Raw genomic sequence first — 18,763 nt, 5'->3', positions numbered from 1 at the left:
GGGGAGGGGAGGGGAGGGGAGGGGAGGGGAAGGGAGGCAGATGGTGATGTGAGATGGGATGGAAAATGTGCTGGGAAGGAATGGGGAAAGCGCTGGGAGGGGATGGGGAAAGTGCGGGGAAGGGATGGGGAAGGTGCTGGGCCAGCAGAGCCAAGACACCCCGTCTCCCACCCTTCCTGCAGGGCTCAGCACGGCCACCCACCTGCTCCTGCGCCAGCCCTGTGCCCTCAGCCAGCAGCTCCTCGTAGTTCCCGGTGCCTCTCCCCTCTCGGCTGCCCGGGTAGAAGAGCAGCAGGGCGAACCGCAGCTCACCCAGCGACCGCCCCACCTCCTCCTGGAAAACCAGCTTAAACCACAGCCTGGCCTGGGCTTCCCACTTCACTGCAAAGGAAAACAAAAAGGGTGAAACACCTGGTGGGCACGCGGTGCACTCGGCGGGGAGTGGGCGAGGAAGGGGCTTAGGGGCTGGGCACTGCTCCTGCAGGGTGCTCAGAGCACCAGGAACAGGAACAGAGTGGGTGGAAGGATGCTGCGAATCGCTTGTGCTTTAGATGACTGAGAGCAGCAAGGCCCCTTTGCTGTGGACCCTCTGAGGACCACTCAGGTCTATTTGTCTGTCTCTTCTCTTTTCCCCGTCAGACAGAGTTGGTATTGGTCTGAATCCCAGTGATCAAGACAGAAAGAGAGGAACACTGCTATAACCAAAATGACCACAAATGGTACAGAAGCCACCAATGCTGTGGCACTGGGGCATTTGTCACAGGTGAGGACTCACCATTGCATACAAGCTGTCATCTCTATGAAAGATACAGCTTCTTAAATAGAATGCAGAAAGACATCCTATTTTACTGCTTAACTAATTTTAAGGCATATCCAATCTTGCAAATTTAATTTTTCATCGGCATCCCCGACTTAGGCCCAGAAGTAGTATTTGCCTACCTGAGCACTGTCCCAGCCCGGGTTTGGCACCTACCTTCCTCCAGGCGCAGGACGAGGAACCGGTCCTGCCCCGGCTCCGCCAGGTGCTCCTGGATGTGCTGGAGGGGCCGGAGCGCAGCGCCCGCGTCCCCCGCCGGGCACAGCCCGAAGGTTGCGAGGCCGCTCCGGTCCCAGCCAGCACGCTGCCTCAGCAGCTTGATGAAGCCACTTTCGTAGTGGGTGAGAACACCCACAACTTCCAGGTGGCTCGGCGGGCCCCTGTCCTGGTCCTGGTCCATCTTCATCCTGCACACCGGGCCCTCCAGCCCCCCCCAGAGGCCAGGGGTGGAGGCTGGAGCCAGCCCAGCCAATGCCCCCATCCACAGGCATCGTCTGCAGGCACCCTGCTCCTGGCTCTGTCTTGGAGAAGAGGCGGGTAGCAGCGGTCCTCTTCGATCTCGCCAATGAGCTGGGTCCCACTCTGGCCTGCGTGCTTGCATTTTCTCTTTTTCTCTCCTCTGCTTCAAGTCCCAGCTCCTCCGAGAGGCTCAGCTCCAGCGTGTCAGCAGGGGAGACCCTTTCCCCTGGGCTCCCTTTTCTCGGCAGTGCTGCGGAGGGGAGCAACAGCACCAGGCACGGTAAAAGTACCCCAAGAGCAGGCTTCATGTTCCCGCTTCAGCTATGCCAATCGCAGTTGTTTGAGCCGCTCAAACGCATCTCCCAAAACATTTGTGCGGAAGGGGAGGACGGCATCTCCCTTTTAAAAACCGGTGGCCTTGAGTTGACAATGCACAACACACCTCCCTTGAGAAACTCAAATGTTGTCATGCTGGAAAGGAGGGAGGGATGTTTCAAAGAAACTTTTCTGTTCTATTTTTGGGTTTGCATCCAGTATTGAAATTGAAAAAAAAAAAAAAAAAAAAAAAAAAAAAAGCAAGCTGTTTCTCCTACTTGTAGGGATGCATGTCCTTGACTTCAGATGTTTTTTAAAGGAGGGTGGAAGTCTGGACTTGAATCTGCATGGGGACTGGCACATACTATTCCCGTTGGCAGCGAAACACCAGGAGGCAAGAACTGGCTAGACTTGGAGGAGGGGGATAAAGACAGATAATGGGCAGAAACTAAGTAAATGTATAGAAAGCTCCCTCTTTGCTGGAAAGCCTCCCCCTCAGCTGGTACCTTGTGCACTGTGGTGTAGAGGCCGCCTTGCAGAGGCTCTTAATACATCTGAGCTCTGAGCTGCATCTCAAAGCTCCCAGGACATGTGAGGGAAGATCTCACAGGGTGTAGCAGCAGCCCGATTAATTTTAATACTTCAGGCTTTAATAGATCAGGTCTTGGAAAGTCTCACAATGCCTGTGTTATAAAGACTTCTGTTCGATACCATTGCTCACTTGGAATTACTAATACCAGCTACCTAACGCACTCCAAATAAACCTCCATCCTGCCAGAGGTTATCTGCTTGGTCTCAACGTACCTGCAAAACATTCCCAACACACAGTCAGACCTTTCTCTGGGCTCCCAGGACTTCTACACTTTAGAGCTTGGGATATAGCTCCAGCACACCATGAGTGGGCTGACCCTGACCGACTGCATGCCCGAGCCAGGCACAGACAAAGGGCAACAGACCAAAGGCCTCGCGAGCACAGACCTTTCTTCTATGGGAGCAGAGACAAAGGACAGGAACCTGGCAGAGAGAAGGCTCACACAAGTCATCCTGGGCACTGGGCCAGCTCAGATTGAGAAAAAGTGCTCCCAGCGCTGCAATAAAGCAGGTGGGAGCTGGATGTGCTCTGCCTGGCTCTCATGTCTGCAGGGCACACGGTAAAATCTGCGTCCGGCCAGCAGAAGAGGTGAAGATTCGGCCTCCTTCCACCTATCGGGCACGCAGCCGGAGCAGAACACAAGCTCAGCCTCCCCAGGCAGCCCGTGGAAAGAGACAGGCGCCAACAGAGCTAACCCGAGCGTGGTGCTCCTTCCCTGCACCCACCGAGGCCCTGCTATCACCCACTCACTGGAACACACGTCAGGGGAAGGGAATCCTGCAAAGGACAGAGAGGAGAAAGCTTAGAGCATTTTCTGTTTTTTAATCTGAACCAAATGATTGTTTGAAGGAAACACGTAGTATAAATAAAACTGCAGAGGAACTAAAAGCTTGCCAAAACTAATCTGCTAGTAGGAGGACAGGCACAGTAAGAACTCTTTAATGACAGCAGGTGCTTCACAATTATACAGACAGCATTTAGTGAATTACAATAACGAACCTGGACTTAATATAACTGCAGTTTTGGTAATTTCTTCTGACTAAACATTCCCAGAAATCCTTTACCACTGTCAAACGCAAGAGCATCAATGCTTTGTTTGTGAAGCCCCGTTTGGCATAAACAGCCTAACAAGCAAGAGCTAGACAGCTGCGCTTCAGGGAAGGATGATTGTCTTCTTTAAAATCATCAATGGAACCTTGTCTAGGGCTTCTCAAGGACTTCTGACAAGCAGTCCGAACTGATTTCCTTAGGAGAAATACTTCTATGCTTCTAGCTGGCAACACCTGAGCTACTGTGCAGTGCTCCAGTGCTAGGAGGAGAAATGAGGTTTCTGGACTCGGCGTGAGTAATGCTCTTCTGCTTGTAACTGCAACTCGGCAGGGAGACAGAAAACTGCGCGTAGAAAATTCTTCTGGCCCTCCATTCTGCTCACCAACAGGATTACTGGCAACGCAGTAATAAAAGCCTTTAAGTGCCTATGACAAGTCTCCCAATCACCAACTGAACTGCTTCATAAAGGACTTCAGTTGAATAGCAACTGATTAACTGGCGGTAATTTATGAGATACACATCAAGCAGTCTGTGGTGGGGAAATGTGTCAAGCAAGCACAGCTGAGCTGAGGTCGATGCAACTACTTCAGTCAGAAGTAGCTGACTGAAGACAAGGTGCCTAGAGATTTCCAGCCCTTTGTCTCCCCTTTGGATAACTTCCAAAATATAACCAGACTGGGAACATTTTATACATTTAAGGGCCAAAGAAACTGAACACACAACATTTTTAACCAATACACGGGAAGACATAGAGAAAGGAAAATTGAAAATCTTTTAATGAACCTACAGGATTTACTCAAAATCACAGGCATACAAAACAAAAGTTTATCTGAATCCATTGTAACCTGCATATAAAAAGGTATGAGGCAGAGGAGTCCAGTGGGACCAAGTCCCAGAGGGGCTTCAGTTGGAGGGAGGTGGAGGCGGGATAGTGCCTGGCCCCTCTGTGGGGAGAGGAGGTCTCATCATGGGGGGCAGAGGAGCAGGGGGAGGTACACCGGGTGCTGGTGGCAACTGAGGCGGCACTGGAGGCGGTGGCACCGGTCCAGAGGGAGGCATAGGAGGCAGAGTCATGCCTCCTGGAGGAGGAGGCGGCATGGAGTCCGGCAGAGGTGGCCGTGGGGGCAAGCCGTTCATCAGCGGAGGCGGAGGAGGCCGCTTCACAGTCGGAGGGCCTGGAGGGAGGTTCGGAGGAGCTGGGGGCTTCTCCATTTTGAAGTGGAATTGAAGGAAGAACTGGGGAGGGAAAGGGAAAAAAGCAAAAATAAGGGAACAATTAATCCTCAAGACAATGCTGTGCCATCACACAGAGCTGTGCTGCTCTGTCCAGGCTCACGGCCTCCAGGAGCAAAGCGCAGTTCTCTCCTGAACTGTAACCGTCACTTATCATGGCTGGCTTTCTACTCAATGTTCATGGACTTGCACCAAACATGCCCAGTACTTGAACTCCTACAAAACTTGTTCCAAGTGCTCAGCTTTATGTGATGGGGTCAGGATCCCCCAGCGTGCATTCGTCCCCTGTCCTCCCACACAATAGCTAGTGAGCACATCCATACCACCAGCTCATCACAGACAACTGCACGGGAAGCCTGCGCTGAGCAGCCCACATGGAGGACGCAGTGTGTGTATTTATGCACTGTTCTGCTGCTGCTGACAGCAAGTTTCATGGAGAAGATTCTGCCTCACTGATTAAACTTTCACAAAGAACACAGTAAGACCTTTCTGTCAGGAGGAGGCACTACACAGTTGCACTGAAGGAGTGAAGATTTTAGCATCAAAGCCAAAATGGACGTAACTGATGCGTGCTCTCCCTGCACTGCCTGTCCCCACAGGCTGCTCAGCCCTCCTGCTCCTTCTTCAACCCTCAAGAAAGATGCTGCAATGCTCCAGCTACCTGTTTGGTTTCCCTGTTCCAGTGCGTCCAAAACTTTCCTTCTGCTTTGTCGATTTCTCTGCTTGGCACCTGCAACAAAAAAGAATAAGGAGCTATTATTAGCACCTCCAGATTAGCTCAGTGGCCCTTTTTAGCTTTAGAGCCTGCAAGATAAGCACAGTTATTCCAGGCCTTGTGAGATGTGCTCGTCTCGGATGTTATTAGATAGAGATGGGGGCAGGAAAGAATTAAGTTACTTCCCTATCGGTCAAGGACAAATATGCTGGCAAAAAACCCTCCCTTAACATCTGCACAAAGGATGAGAAGCGAAGCCCAGAAGGCTCCTTTCTGTGCCAGACACCAAGAATTCAACGGCTCCCCAGAGCTCAACACAGAACCGAGTTTTCATGCCAGAGTCCTCCACTAATTCTCAGCAGAGTTTAACAACTTCCAGCCACGCCTTCTTGACCCTCCTTTCCACTCCATTAACCTCCACAAAGGCCAGAACAGTATAAGTCTATAACGACAATCACTGGGAATTAATGTCTTGGAAAATGTGGGAAGGGAACTCTCTATAATCAGTCAATCCCAAATCTTACCTTGAAAGCTATGGTTTCATAGGGCTCCGCTGCCATCAGAAGGTACTGCCAGCGTCTATCAGGAGGCTCAATCCTTTGTTCATATGCGGACATGAACCGATGGCGAGGCATGATGCTTTCTGCAATCTCTGGATAATCAATCTGTTGGGATGTTATTGCAGCATTTAGGAGAACATTCCCTTTTCACTACCCCGTCATACAGAACAAAATCCTCAACTATAGAAGTCTAGAGAGAAGCTCCAAAACAAATAAACAAAATCATACAAACAAAAAAACACTCACCCAACTTAGCACTACCAAAAGAAACAACTTGACAACTATGATCATGGATTCTTCCATTTACTTGACACAATCATCAGCAGAAGACTAGCAAGGCAAAGGCTTTTTATTTTATTTTTTTATTTCCTGAGAAGAACTGCTCATTTACCAGTGTTTTACTTGGGTAACCCAGAGATGAAGAATTTAGCAGTGACCTTACCTGGAAGAGCAGGCTTTGCTGGCCTGTTTCTGGATCTCTCTGTTTGGTGACTGAAAAGAAAATAAGAAAGCTCAGCATGTAACAGAAAAGGGTCAGAACAATATTACTTCTGCCCTAGGAAAGACACAAAGCTCCAAACAACAAATATTATGAGATTTTGTTTCCCATTTATCAAATAAAACGCCACAATGTCTTTAACCAAAGTTACTGTGGGTCTCTACTGAAATTCAGTTGCTTTGGGGCGAAGACACCGACACACTGTGCACTGCAGAAAAAGCTGGGAGATAAAGCAGCCGAGTTTCACACTGAAGGCCAAAACAAAACACTGGGGAGTTCAGAAAAAAGACCTGAGCTATACATCCAATGAGTGACTTGTGAGCATTAGTGAAAGATGGTACAGCACAACAAATGGAGAACAGAGACAGTGCCTTCATTTCCTGCACAAGGATTATAACAGCTGAAGACTGAGACATACCAATCTATTATTAAAATGGCTCTCACTCGACTGTCAGCAATAAAGAGATGTTCCATGGGTAATTTAAGCAATAAAGGACATCATGAGATAAGCCCATATCTTATTTATGGACAGATCTACTAAAAAGACTAGTTAATAATTCATATCCATAGCACTGCACTTCAAGTAAGTCCAGCAGGCGTTAGGTATCTGCTGTGACAGGCATCACTGATGTACCTTTATAACCTGGTCGTCCAATTTTCACAAATTTTTTCACTTCCACTTTGACTTTTTCTGGTGCAGGCTGGGCAGGAGCTTCCTTAGCTTCCTTGGCAGCTCGACGGGCCCTGGATTCATTTGAAATTTGCAAAATTAAAAGGTTAGTAGCACTTGTTTCTGAAGGATAGGCTAGAAAGCAGTGTGAATCCCATGCCATGGAATATTTTAGTACTTTACAAAAAGCATACTGGTGAAACTGCTGTTCTTCTTCCATGCGCACCACTGCAGGTCAGTTTTATCTATGCCTTCCCCTGACAGAAAGCTCTCATCTCAATTACCTTATCCATCCCTAGGATGACCTTTGTGCTCATCTCCAGATGGAGTTGAGACAACTTCTTGAAGTAAATAAGGGAAAGAACTCCACAAACTAGTCATCTAAGCCAGACCTCTTCACTGGGAAACAAACAGTCAAAGAATATTCAAGCCCAACGTGCTACTGAGTTCAAGATTGATAGGTGTTCACAATCATGATTTCAATGTGCCTAGGTAATGGAGAACAAACGGGGATTAACTTACAGATTGGTCTGATGCTTCTTCCCCTGGGTATGTGCTAAGTAGCTTCCCTAAAAAAAAAAGACAGAAGAAAGTTAAATGAAGACAGGACTGCTCCTGAACCGAAAGATACTTGATATGGATGAGAAGCTACATTTCACATTGACAACGATCTTTTAATCCTTAGCATAGAGGAATCTTATTCAAAAATTGCAGATTGCTCACAACTGCTGAACTGTCAGGAACTGTCATGCTGAACACACACAAGCCACTACCCATCCGTCAACTCTTCAGCAATCAGTCATCAAGCACATCCCAGGTTCTAGCACTTGAAGCCAGTATTATTCTAAAATATCTGTTGCTGTGGAGATCAAGACAGGCAGCTGTTCAACCCACCTCATTGTTGTGTAGAGTCAGACAAAGCTTGCATTCATAAGAACCCAAGTGATTTTTCATAAAATAGGGGTCCTAGGAAGAGAATTATTAAAAAGTTACAAGCAAGATACATGCCAGAACAACAGAATAATAGAATATGTAAAACAGAACTTCTGCTGCACTGGAAGAACTGAGTTCACGGGTTTACATTATTAGCACACCACTACTTTAGGACTATGAAAACAGAGAGACACAATAGCAGTTTTGTTCATTGGTGACAGCACACCCAACTGCAGTCAAGAAACAACAAAATACAAACCTGTCCTGAGCAGACTGAAATAACGTGACAACAGCTGCCTGAATACGTGAGTGCTGCCTTCTCTCTGGTTAGCCCTTCCACAAATGTTTCTTGTTTAAATCCCACGTTATCAGAAACAGAAGTATTTGCTCCAATCCACAGCTCCCCACCGAACCTCTTGCCCTCCAAGCCACTTCACCGAGGCGAAGCCCTGAACTGATCCACGGGCAGCTTGCGGGGCTGGCGCAGCATGTCCTCCCTTTCCCAAGCACGCAGAGGCCGTGGCTCACCTTGTTGATGTCAATGGTTTCCAAAGCCAGCTGCCGAAGCCTCTCCCTGCGGTCTCGGTTGCTTTCTGAGGCAGAGGCGACACCTCCGCTTCCAGTTTTACCTCCAGGACGGTGCTGGAAATCCATGATGGGAATTTCTGTGCTTCAGCTACTTCAGGAGAAAGAAAGGGTCTGGAAAAATGAAAGAAAGTCAAGTGAGTGACAATTCACACTTCCCCTAAGCTGGGCTCCATCCCATGACCCATCAGCGAGGCCCCAGGACATGTACAATCAACGCTCCTGCAGCCACCAGGCCGGGTGACACAGCCTCAGGCTGCGCAGGCCTTGTGCCGCCAACCCACTGAGCTGAGCAGCTGCAAAACCAGCCAAAATCTGGACAAGCCCCCAGAGACCTCCCCCAAAGTCTCCTCAGCCGTGGGATCGATGAATTCCTTCCCCAAAACGCTCCACTGGGCCCGCAGAGGCTCAGTGCCCCCCCTCAGAGGTTCACCCCCCCCAGCACCCCCCATTTCCTCACCCAGGGTCACCCCCCCACGTGAGGCTCAGAGCCCCCCCAGTGCCAAAGCTCCCCCAGCCCCTCAGCAACGCTCACAGCCCCCCCGCCATCCCCCATCCCCTCAGCGACGTCCGCCAAACACCCCCAATTTCCCCAGCCATGCCCACAGCCCCCGCAGACACCCCCCAATAGGTCTCTGAGCCCCCCCAAACAGCCCCTCTTTCCTCACCCGCGCTCACAACCCCCCCAGACACTCCCCAGCGAAGCCCACAAGCCCCTCCCATCCTCTCAGCGAGGCTCAGAGCCCCCCCCCCCCACAGCCCCCCCTTACCCCCCGCCCCCCCCCGTACCGGCGCGCGCAGCCCCTCTCCCCACTCCCGCGCCGCGCACGCGCGCTGCCCCCTCCCCCGCCTCCCTCCCTCCGTCACGCGAGTTCCGGCTTCCGGCGCGGCGCTTCCGGGTCCGGGGCTGGGGCCGGGTGCGGGGCCGGGCGCGGCCGGGGGTCGGGGGCCGCGGGCCCTCGCCATGCGCTACAACGAGCGGGAGCTGCTGAGCCTGGCCCGGCAGCCCGCCGAGAAGGCGGCCGAGGTCCTGATGCGGGTGCCCAAGAAGGGCAGCGGTGAGGGGCTGCGGCGCGGCTGGGGGGGAGCTGAGGCGGGGCTGGGAGGGGGAAGTGGGGGAGGGTGGGGGATGCTGGGGGCACTGGGATGGGGCTGGGGGGTTCTGGGGGGTGGAGTGGCAGGGTCTGGAGTGCGACTGGGGGTGGCACTGGAGGTGCTGGGATGGGGCTGAGGGTGTTCCAGGGGTGCTGGGATGGGGCTGGGGGGGCATCAGTAGGGCTGGGATGGGATTGGGGGTGCTGGGATGGGGCTAGGGGTGGTACTGGAGGTGCTGGGGTGGGGCTGGGGCTGGGGTGAGAGTGGGGGGCGGCACTGGGAGCATTGGGATAGGGCTGGGGGTGCTGGACAGGGATCCTGGGTTAGGAGTTGGGGGGAACAGAGTGGGGAAGCTCGGACTGCATAGGTAGGGCTGGAGAGGCTGAAGTGGGGTCCTGAGGTGGGTCTCGGGCAGGACTGGGTGGTACTGGGGATGGCAAGTGGGGCACTGGGAGACCTGGACTGGCAGAACTGGGAGCGCTGGCAGCAGGACTGGTGGTACGGCAGGAGCAGGATGTGGGAGCTGGGGTAGGATTAGGGCAGGACTGGGGACATGGAGCAGGCAGGACTGTGTGCGTTGGGTGGGCAGGACTGGGGGGACTGGGAGGCAGGGCTGGGAGCAGACTGGGAGGAGTGGGAAGCAGGAGGGGAGGTGCTGGGGCTGCGGTGAAGCTGGGGACAGGGACAGGAGAAGGACGCTGGTTGCAGGCAGGAGCAGAGGGAGGGTTTGGGGCGGGGGTCAGGTGTGAGGGCAGCAGGGAGGTGAATGCCCCCCTTCTTCTGGCACCCCAAGCGTGCCTGGTAAAACACAGCAGGAGTCCAAACCCCAAGGGAGCTTCCCCTTCAGTGTGGGGAACCGGCACCTTGCAGAGGTCACAGGTACTTCCCTCTGCCCCGTGCTGCGGGCTTGCCACCTCAACGCTCTTTTTTTCCCATTGCAGTGTTAAAGAAACGCCTCCTGAAGCTCGTTGTCAACTTTCTCTTCTACTTCCGGACAGATGAAGCAGAGGTACGGAGCCCCTTTTCTTCACACACACACACACACACACACACACACGTGCTTTTTCTGTGAGCTGATGGCATGTGCTTTGTGAAACGGTACGACAGCAGGCTGCCAAAACCAGGACGTGGCACCCTTGCTTCCTATCCCAGCGACACAGTGAAAGCTCTTAGGGGTGAGAAGGAGTGCTGCCAACGACACCACACCCAGATGGCTCACGTGGGAGCTTGGAACGAGTCTTTCAAACGTAACCATTGCCCCTCGACTGCCAAAGATGGACTCTCATGTTTATTTGTAGGCCTGTGCTTTATCACGTGAAACTGAGGGGACGCTTATATTGCTCTCCTGGGAGAAGAACTAGCGTTATTTATTTGCTACGCCAGGAATTTTTCTTGCAAGCGATGCTCGCTCTGAATGGGAAATTGTGGCTGTAGTCTGGTGGTGGTGTTATTCCTGACATGCAGAGGCCTGGGTTAGGTCAAGACAAAGAGAATGAGGAATGGGCTTAGGTTCTGTTTCTGGCGTTGCCACTGCTGAATGAAGACATGTTTTGAGTCTCAGATAAACCATGAAGACTGATGAAGACAGTTTTAATGAATCCCTCAGTAAGTGTTGCTAAAGGTTCTCTCATTGGAAAATCAGTCTGAAAGTAATCATTAGAATGGGTGTGAAGAGAGGTGCCGTGTGCCTGCTGACGCAAGGAAGTGGAAAGCTTTTAGTGGCATTTTTAGCCTTAGGCCACAATGAATATTTCACCCTGAAAAGCTCCTCTTCTAAGAAACACTCTTTTCCCGCTGAATTGTAGTCGCTCTTCGTTACTCCGCTGGAGCTGCAATCGCAGTTCTCTGGGTAGGGTCAAAAGCTGAGCAGTTGCTGTCCCGCAGGGATTCAGCTGCGACTCCCTGTTCGTGTGGTGCGAGACCCCGAGGGTGCCACCCCACAGCGCTCGGCTGCTTGCTGTCCTGAGGGTTGTTGCTTGTCAGCACTCGTGTGTTTTAGTGCAAGGGAGATGTTACCAAACACACCAAAAACAGTTCCGCGGGTCTGTGGTGAGTGCAAATATAAAGTGATTGTGCCAGAAATACATACTAAAACAGATTTTTGAGTATCTTGGTTGCTGCCTGATTTGCCTCTCATATTTTGTTTAGTTTGGACAAAAGAATTCACTTGTGGGTTGCTTTTGTTTATGGCTTGTATCACCCGTTGGTTCTCGTGTCCTTGCTCAGTACACACTAGCTAGCAAACCATACTTCCCATTTGTCTGTTTACCCTGAGCTGTCCTAGTTCATCGACACTCTGTTCTTAACCTCTTGCAAAGCCTCGAGCCTGCCCCTACAAAGTGAAGCGTTAGCCTTTCTGTGTGTCATCGTAAATATGTCATCGTAAATATTTCATCTTTGCCTGATTTACTGTGCAAGGAAGTAAACTTAATCAGTGTGTTTGGATGCTACATGAAAAACAGAAATTGATACCAAAGCCCAGAGTGAACCTTAGCAAGTAGAAATCTTGAACCTCTACCTAATGTGCACAGAGCACTATGGGGAAGACTGGTACAGGGAAGCGTGTCAGCAGGCACCCAAAGGCCACTGACCGTTCATTCAGTTAGCCTGAATTACCTTAAAAGTACCATCGGCTTACAAAGCTCACTTAAAAAACACTGGGAGAAGTCTGGATTCAGAACACCGTGGCGCTGGCAGGCAGCATGTGTTGAACCCCCTCTCTGGGTCTTTTCCAGCCCATCGGAGCTCTGCTGCTGGAGCACTGCAGGATCACCAAAGAAGAGGAGAACGTCTTCTCCATCAGTGAGTTCTACACATGCGCTCCCTTCGTGGCCCCCTTATGGCAAGCCATGCTTTGGAAAAGGAGATGCTTGGCTGCTTTGCTCCTGCTTTTGCCTCTTTCTCTGGTCACACCAGGGTTCGTGTTCCTCAGCCCCTCTCCTCCTCAGCTGCCAGTTATTTCTGTGGGGCTGCCGTGCTCCAGGACCGCGGCGTTTCAGTGCTGGCTGAAATCGTCTGTGTGATTTGCGCAGCTGCATGTGAGGAGACAGGCGGTAAAAACAGACTGACCACGGCTTAGTGCTCTTGGAAATCCCTCTCCAGGAAGGCTCGGTATTGACAGATTGCTGCTTCTGTGCTATTGCATTTTATCAAAAAAGTGAGCCTCAGATAAACCATCTGTCAGGCTAATCTAGCACCAGTCCTCCCGCCACGCTGTTTGTCCTTGTGGCGATAGCTGCGGCTCCAGCTGGCTGTCGGTGTGTCGTCCTTTCTAAGCAGCCTTTCATCCAACAACTAATCACTGTGAAAGAGGTATGTGGCAAAAATAACAGGATGTTTCTCCAAGGCCATCCCCATATCTTTTGGCCTGGCTGTAAGGCACAGCTGCTTTTCTGTGTGGAGTCTCGCCTCCTCTTTCAGCTGGGAGGGACGGTGCTCTGGCGCCCAAGCAGTCTGAGCGTCCCACTGAATTTCTGGGGCTTTAAGTTTGTCAGGAGCCCCGGTGACTGATGATTCCTGAGAAGGGGTTGAAACTGATGGCACTTGGTATCAGGTTGTGTCCCCATACGGCAGCCCTCAGGGGTCTGATGCAGCCTGACCCAGTTATTTCTCAGCAGCAGCCCAGATCTCTGAACTGTGTACTAAAGAGCAGAGCTCTGGGGACAATGTAATTAATTAGATGTCCTGATTCTGTCTTGGTGAAGAATTGGAGTTGCACAGGGAATTGCTTTCAGCTGTGCACAGTACCAAGTTCCCAAAAGCCTTGAGCAAAGACAGGTCAGTACCTTCTCTGAGTGTGATTTGATTCCTCAGGTGGCTGCCCTCTACATATATCAAAATCACTTCCTCCGGGCCATTTTCCACTTTGATTACTAAATCTCCAGTGACTGCTTGCAAGGACTCAGGGTGTTTTAGTCCTGAGTCTGGTCATATTTGTCCAGTCTGAGCTGTCATTCTGAGAAGTTGCTTTTTCCTCTCTGAAGTCTTTGGCTGCTCTAAGCTGACATTTGCTGTAGGTGATTTGTTCTGGGCCACCTGGGAAGTGCAGCAGAGAAGTGCCTCCAGAGCTGGTGTTGCTTTTGGAAGCACCTCTGTCAGTCAAGAGCGATGCAAAGGGCTTCTGAGTTGTACGAGGCACCTCTGGGCCACCATCACTCCCATTCTGCCGTAGCATCATCATATGGGGAAAGGTGTTGAGGTATAAGGAGCCCAGCAGTGGATGGACTGGGGCAGTTGAGGGGTAGCTTTAGCACCTTGTGTGCTCTTCCCAGTGCCTTTCTAACAGCAGACTGCTTCCCAAGCTGGATTTCAAGTGTGTAGAGGCAAGCTTGGCTGGGCTCTTAGCAAAGAGGGAAAGAATGTGATCCCAAATCACCCAGGGTAAGGTAAGAGGGAACAGAGGCTTACCAGCTTGTTCACAGATCATCTTTGTTGAACAAAGGTACAAACTGCAGCCTGGCAGTCTGGTGGTTGCTGGGGAGGGAGACAGTGGAGTGCAGGCAGCTCTGCCAGGACCTTCCTTATGTCTTTTCCTTATCCATGGCAGGTTTCATTGAGGAACCAGAGAGGAAATACTGCTTTGAATGTGACAGCGAAGAGCAGTGTCAGGAGTGGATTGAGGCACTCAAGCGAGCCAGGTAGGCTGAGCCACTAGAGCAAGGTCTGCGCTGTGCTGTATGTACGCTGCAGCCCTGTGCTGTTTGTTTTCTGGGACTAGTTTGTGGTGAACCCAGGGCGGAAAGCAGTTCTCTCCTCCCAGGAAAGCTTCCTTTCAGCTCTAAATAGCACCCGAAACTTCCCCACATCCTTTTCTGCTCAACCTGTTGCATGTTCGTTTCTTACAGCTATGAGTTCATGAGGAGAAGCTTGATTTTCTACCGGAATGAGATCCAGAAAATGACAGGGAAGGTGAGTCCCTTTTCAGGGGGTGACCCTCCGCATTTGGTCTGGAGCAGGGTTTGGTGATCCCTGGCCTTGGTGCCAGCTGTCCTACATGAGGCTGGTGGCTGCAGCGTGTATGACAGAGCCATATTAAGTCAGGTCCTGAAGCTGCGGGCTCAGCAGGCAGTCAGGCCCAGCCACCTGAGAGTCTTCCATTGCCAAGCAGCCTGTGTCCAGCTGGGGTGCGTGTGAGGCTGTTCTGAGCGCAGCGCGTAACAAGCAGCACAGAGCAGCCTGGGGTCTGCAGCCAGACAGGCCGGGCCTCAGCTAACTCTGACTCCCCCAGTTCTGGAGGAGCAGCCCTGGCAAAATCAAGAGTGTCCATGGGTTGAGACACTGCTCACACCTCTGCCAGGATACCTGGAGCATCCCTTCTGGAGGTAACAGAGGTAGCTGTGACTCACCCACGTGCCAGGGCAGACTGAATACAGCCACGAACCTTGGTTATCCGCTGCATCCTCCCCCTGGACTGTGACTTTCTGCTTACAGACAGCAGCCAGGGGTGGGACTGGGGTAAATCCAGCACATACCTGGAATTGGCACCCAGCCCTGCTGCCTGCCAGACTGGGGGCTGGCAAAATGAGGGTCCTACTTGCCTCCCACTTTGTGTGTGTCTGACTGCTGCCTTCCTGTGCTCTTGCTGCAGGACCCCCTGGAGCAGTACGGGATCTCCGAGGAAGCCCGCTTCCAGCTGGCAACGCGCAAGCAATAAGCCCCACACTTGAGCTGAACTGGCTCTGGCCACACCTCGCTGGAGTCACAGCTGAGCTCCTGCAGGAGGAACAGTAACTGTTCCCCACAGTGGTGACCAAGTGACTTTTTAATTTATTAGCCAAATATTTTTTTATCTTTTTTTTTTTAATTCATTGCACAATCCCACCTCCTGCTCTGCCCCAGCCATGCAGGCAGGCAGAGTCTAACTGCTCAGTGTGGATTGTGACCTTGGGCTGGCTGCTGCTGCAGTGGTAGGAGTAAAACCACGCTGGCTCTAAGCAGGAGCAGAGGGGGCAGGGACTGAACAGAGAGCTCGAGTACTTGCCCTCCTCCAGCAAGGGCTCACACCTGTCTCACCAGGAGCTTCTGGAGCAGGCTCTGAGCCCTCTCTAGCCTCCTCCCTGTCCCTTTCCTGCAGGGAGCTTCTCAGCTTTTCTGGCTCAGGCTCTTCCCCCAGTCTCCAAAGGAGCCAGCAGTTGTTCATCCCTTTACCATAACAGGATGCTCCAGCTGATTGCATTTTGTGCTTGCAGGGTTAACCCTGCTCTCCTTCTGCTCACTGCAAAGCCATTTCAGTTCAGCAAGGAGGTAGAAGCCTTCCATTTACAAAGGGAGCAGCCCAGGCACAGCTACAGCTGATGGGAAAGGGGCATCCGCACCCCCCCCGCCCCCCTCCCCGTGTCTGCAGGCACTCTTGGGGTTGTTTTCTTTTTGTCCTTTCTCCAGCCAGGTGGTACTAATTCCTAGAGGATTGATGAAGCCCATAGTACAGACAACTAGAGTGCTCTCACAAATGAAGTGGAGAATGAAGCTGTAAAGCACAAGGGAGCAAAAACAGGGCTGAGAAATACCTGTTATGATGCTGCCTTCCTCTGCAGTACTGTGGGCTGGGCTAAGCTGTGCCATTTCTCAGCCTCCTAAAGAGGAAAGGCAGCTGGAGAGATTTGTAAAGACAGGAGTTGCTACGTGCGCTTTGGCTGCATGTTTGAGCTTCAGGGTATGCAGAAGGTAAGCCCAGGGAGCGTAGGACAGCTGTGCATCAGTACTCCATTCCCTGACCCTCTGCTGCAGCTTTTCACCCTTTTTTGAGCTGCCAAAGGGAAAGACCTGAACAACTGCACCTGCCAGGGTCACAGCAAGCTGCCAGGGAGCAAGGGCTGCTGCTGCAGGGACTCCTGTAGTGAAGGGATAAGCAGTAAGGAACGGCTCTCCTCTTGGCTCTGCACTTGCAGCCAGCACGCTGACTGCAAAAAGGAAAACCGCAGTCAGAGGTGGGGGACGGAAGGCACTCACCACATATGCCCAGAGCTTTGAGACCCCTCTTTCTTCACATGCCACACTAAGAGGTGGCTCCTGCAGCAGCTCCACTGGACAGTCCTGCAAGGAAAGGCCCCATGGAAAGTCCTAGCAAGTGTTTTCAGATGGCTGATGACAGAAGGAACTTTAGTCACCCCTGGGGCAGGTGAACGCAGCAAGAGGTTTCTGTTAGCACAGCAGCCTGTGCTCTGAGTGGGGTTTGGTAGGAAGTTTTGGGTCTCTGGGAATTAATGCACAAACAGCCAATACTAAAAGCTTTAGTGGCCTAGCCTTCCCTCTTTACCTCAAGCTGCTGGGTACCAGGAGAGTGGCAGATGCCACTGATGCTTTATTTTTAACCTCAAGCCCAAGGTTTCTCTTTTCCCTTCCCAGACATCCCCTTTCCCTGCATTGGTTCCAGGTGCTAGCTCCAGCAATTACCAAAAATACACAGGGGGCAGCTGTCCTGCTCAGTAAGCTGAAGGCATGAAGGGTGGAAGCAGAAAATAGGGCAGGTTCGAAGACAGATGGCAACTCTCATGTAAGCAGCAGTGAGGGATTAAGAGCAGGAACAAGCCTGTGCTTTAGGGAATTAGTGTCCTCAGATGACTTTGAAGTGCATTTTCATCCTCATGAGCCTACTCTGCACACTGGTAGGGTACGCAGCAGCCTTACCGTGATAGCAGAGATTCATCCATCTGGTCACTTGCTACAGGCCAATGTACGCGCTGCAGCAAGCGCACCGGAGCTGCACTGCAGCCTGGAGTCCCCTCTGCAGCTCCAGCTGAGCAGAGCAGAGGAGGTACCACAGCTCTCCAGCTTCAGCCTCAGGTCACCAGCAGTGACCCAGGCTGCAGGCAGGAGAGGTTTCCGAGCGTATTTCCCCGCCAGGTTCAGCATTAGTGAATGCTTCAATATGCAAAGTCAACGCTCGTATAAACAAAAGCTGGGAATTCTGCCAACATTCAGTCATTTGTAGCAAACAATTCCAGTGCTACGGTGAGGTACACTGTTCCTGCCTGCCACCCTCCGTAGCTAACACTTCTCTACCACGTGCCTTCCAAGACTTATCACTAGTTTCTTTTCCACGCACCTTGCAGAAGGTAGATCTGACACCCACCATATTCACTGTACATAAAAATGGGCATTTTATTTAGATGTTCTGGGGAACAGTTGGGTGCGCAAGTGATAATCCCAACACTTATTTAAGAGGCAACAACATTTCCTAAGTGAATATAAGACAAATGCTGTGAAGAGCTGCGTGGGCCTGCACAGGCCCCGTAACTTAATTTACTAGATCAACGGTTAGAGTAGTGCTAGGACACTGGGTTAGATGTCAGGAGTAAGGGAAGATGGTACTTCTAGATACTTTAGAGATCTGCATCCGCTGCTTTTGATTTATAGACAACTTCATTTTTCATCATCTGTTCACTATGCTTTTTGTTTTCCAGGGGCCCGTTCCACTGTTCATTGGGTACAGGCTCCTTGGCAGTGTACTGAAGCTGTTTATCTGTTGTACAATGAACATTTCCAATAAAAACTTGTTTTAATAATTGTGGCAGTAAGAGCTGTGGCCCATGTTAAGGCAGGTGACTTACGGTGAGCTCCCGGGCTTTCTGTGCAGCCTGCCCGCGGGCACAGGGCTCTCCCCCAGGAGCAGGGGCTCAGAGCCCCAGCACCATCACTGCTGAGCTGGAGGATGCAGCGGCAGCAGCAACAATCCTGGATGAAAGAGAAGCAGGATGACCGTGCCTGCAGACCCATCCCAAGGAACGGTGCGGTGCTGCTGGTTGGCAGTGAGGGTGCCTGCTCCCAGGCTAGCTGCTCATGTCTCCACAATGTGGTTTTTACGTGCCTTCTGCTAACAGAGGCAGCCCCGCTGCAGTAGCTTCAGAGACAAACATACAAAAAGGATGAGCTTGCTCAGACCATTGCTGCAACCTGTTTTCGACATCTAAAAACTCATCTAGACCATTCCATGTAAACAGTGTCCATATTGCACAGACTGTGTTAGGGGAATCAGGGTCTTCAGCTCATGCTAAAAATCCTACAGAAAATTAGCTCAGCCAGTTTTATGGCCATCACTTCCAAAGTTTAAAATCCATTGCCAACCTAATTTCAGTTCCATTACGTTGGTGAAATAACTGGATGAAAGGATGAAAAGGGAATTTCACTAGGATGGTTTTGCTACTAGGAACGTTACTAGTATGTTAAATCCTGAGAGCTTAACTGTCCTCGGCTTTGACAGAGCTGAGTGTTGCTCAGATCAGGAGGAGCAGGGGTCTGACT

At 51.5% G+C, this 18,763-nt stretch overlaps 3 protein-coding genes and 1 long non-coding RNA gene across 4 annotated transcripts in view; 2 read left to right on the top strand and 2 right to left on the bottom strand.

Annotated features, from left to right (window-relative positions):
• Positions 1-1,654, bottom strand: part of AMH (anti-Mullerian hormone) — a 4,675-nt gene extending 3,021 nt beyond the window's left edge. The window contains 3 exon segments of the mRNA XM_035348120.1: positions 203-381; positions 974-1,250; positions 1,252-1,654. Of these exon segments, the coding sequence (XP_035204011.1) occupies positions 203-381; positions 974-1,250; positions 1,252-1,584 (789 nt within the window). The 5' untranslated portion in view covers positions 1,585-1,654.
• Positions 1,655-3,986: 2,332 nt separating this feature from the next.
• SF3A2 (splicing factor 3a subunit 2) lies at positions 3,987-9,322 on the bottom strand. Its single transcript, XM_035348121.1, has 9 exons — positions 9,218-9,322; positions 8,372-8,542; positions 7,805-7,876; positions 7,433-7,479; positions 6,875-6,984; positions 6,184-6,233; positions 5,706-5,846; positions 5,128-5,196; positions 3,987-4,469 (listed from the first exon to the last, which is right to left on the bottom strand). The coding sequence occupies exons 2-9, from the start codon at positions 8,495-8,497 to the stop codon at positions 4,137-4,139; spliced, it is 948 nt and encodes a 315-aa protein (XP_035204012.1). The 5' UTR covers positions 8,498-8,542; positions 9,218-9,322; the 3' UTR covers positions 3,987-4,136.
• On the top strand, positions 9,298-15,250 carry PLEKHJ1 (pleckstrin homology domain containing J1). The gene is made up of 6 exons (XM_035348129.1): positions 9,298-9,486; positions 10,465-10,532; positions 12,259-12,325; positions 14,070-14,160; positions 14,368-14,431; positions 15,111-15,250. Exons 1-6 carry the CDS (start codon positions 9,393-9,395, stop codon positions 15,174-15,176), a joined length of 450 nt encoding a protein of 149 aa, XP_035204020.1. The 5' UTR covers positions 9,298-9,392; the 3' UTR covers positions 15,177-15,250.
• Positions 10,539-11,621, top strand: LOC118179080. Its single transcript, XR_004756362.1, has 2 exons — positions 10,539-11,070; positions 11,112-11,621. It is a non-coding gene; the product is annotated as an uncharacterized LOC118179080 (long non-coding RNA).
• Positions 15,251-18,763: the final 3,513 nt, after the last annotated feature.

The sequence above is a fragment of the Oxyura jamaicensis genome, chromosome 28, assembly GCF_011077185.1.
Source record: "Oxyura jamaicensis isolate SHBP4307 breed ruddy duck chromosome 28, BPBGC_Ojam_1.0, whole genome shotgun sequence".
NCBI classification, from domain to species: domain Eukaryota; kingdom Metazoa; phylum Chordata; class Aves; order Anseriformes; family Anatidae; genus Oxyura; species Oxyura jamaicensis.
The sequence above is the reverse complement of the archived record's forward strand: the minus strand, read 5'-3'. Positions and strand labels throughout refer to the sequence as shown.

Coding starts and splice junctions, on each gene's coding strand:
- SF3A2 (XM_035348121.1), bottom strand. CDS start 8,497: ATGGATTTCCAGCACCGTCCTGGAGGTAAAACTGGAAGCGGAGGTGTC. Junction 7,877..8,371: donor AAACCATTGACATCAACAAG/GTGAGCCACGGC, acceptor TTCTCTTCCTAG/GACCCCTATTTTATGAAAAA. Junction 6,234..6,874: donor TGGACGACCAGGTTATAAAG/GTACATCAGTGA, acceptor TTTTCTTTTCAG/TCACCAAACAGAGAGATCCA.
- PLEKHJ1 (XM_035348129.1), top strand. CDS start 9,393: ATGCGCTACAACGAGCGGGAGCTGCTGAGCCTGGCCCGGCAGCCCGCC. Junction 12,326..14,069: donor GGAGAACGTCTTCTCCATCA/GTGAGTTCTACA, acceptor TATCCATGGCAG/GTTTCATTGAGGAACCAGAG. Junction 14,432..15,110: donor TCCAGAAAATGACAGGGAAG/GTGAGTCCCTTT, acceptor CTCTTGCTGCAG/GACCCCCTGGAGCAGTACGG.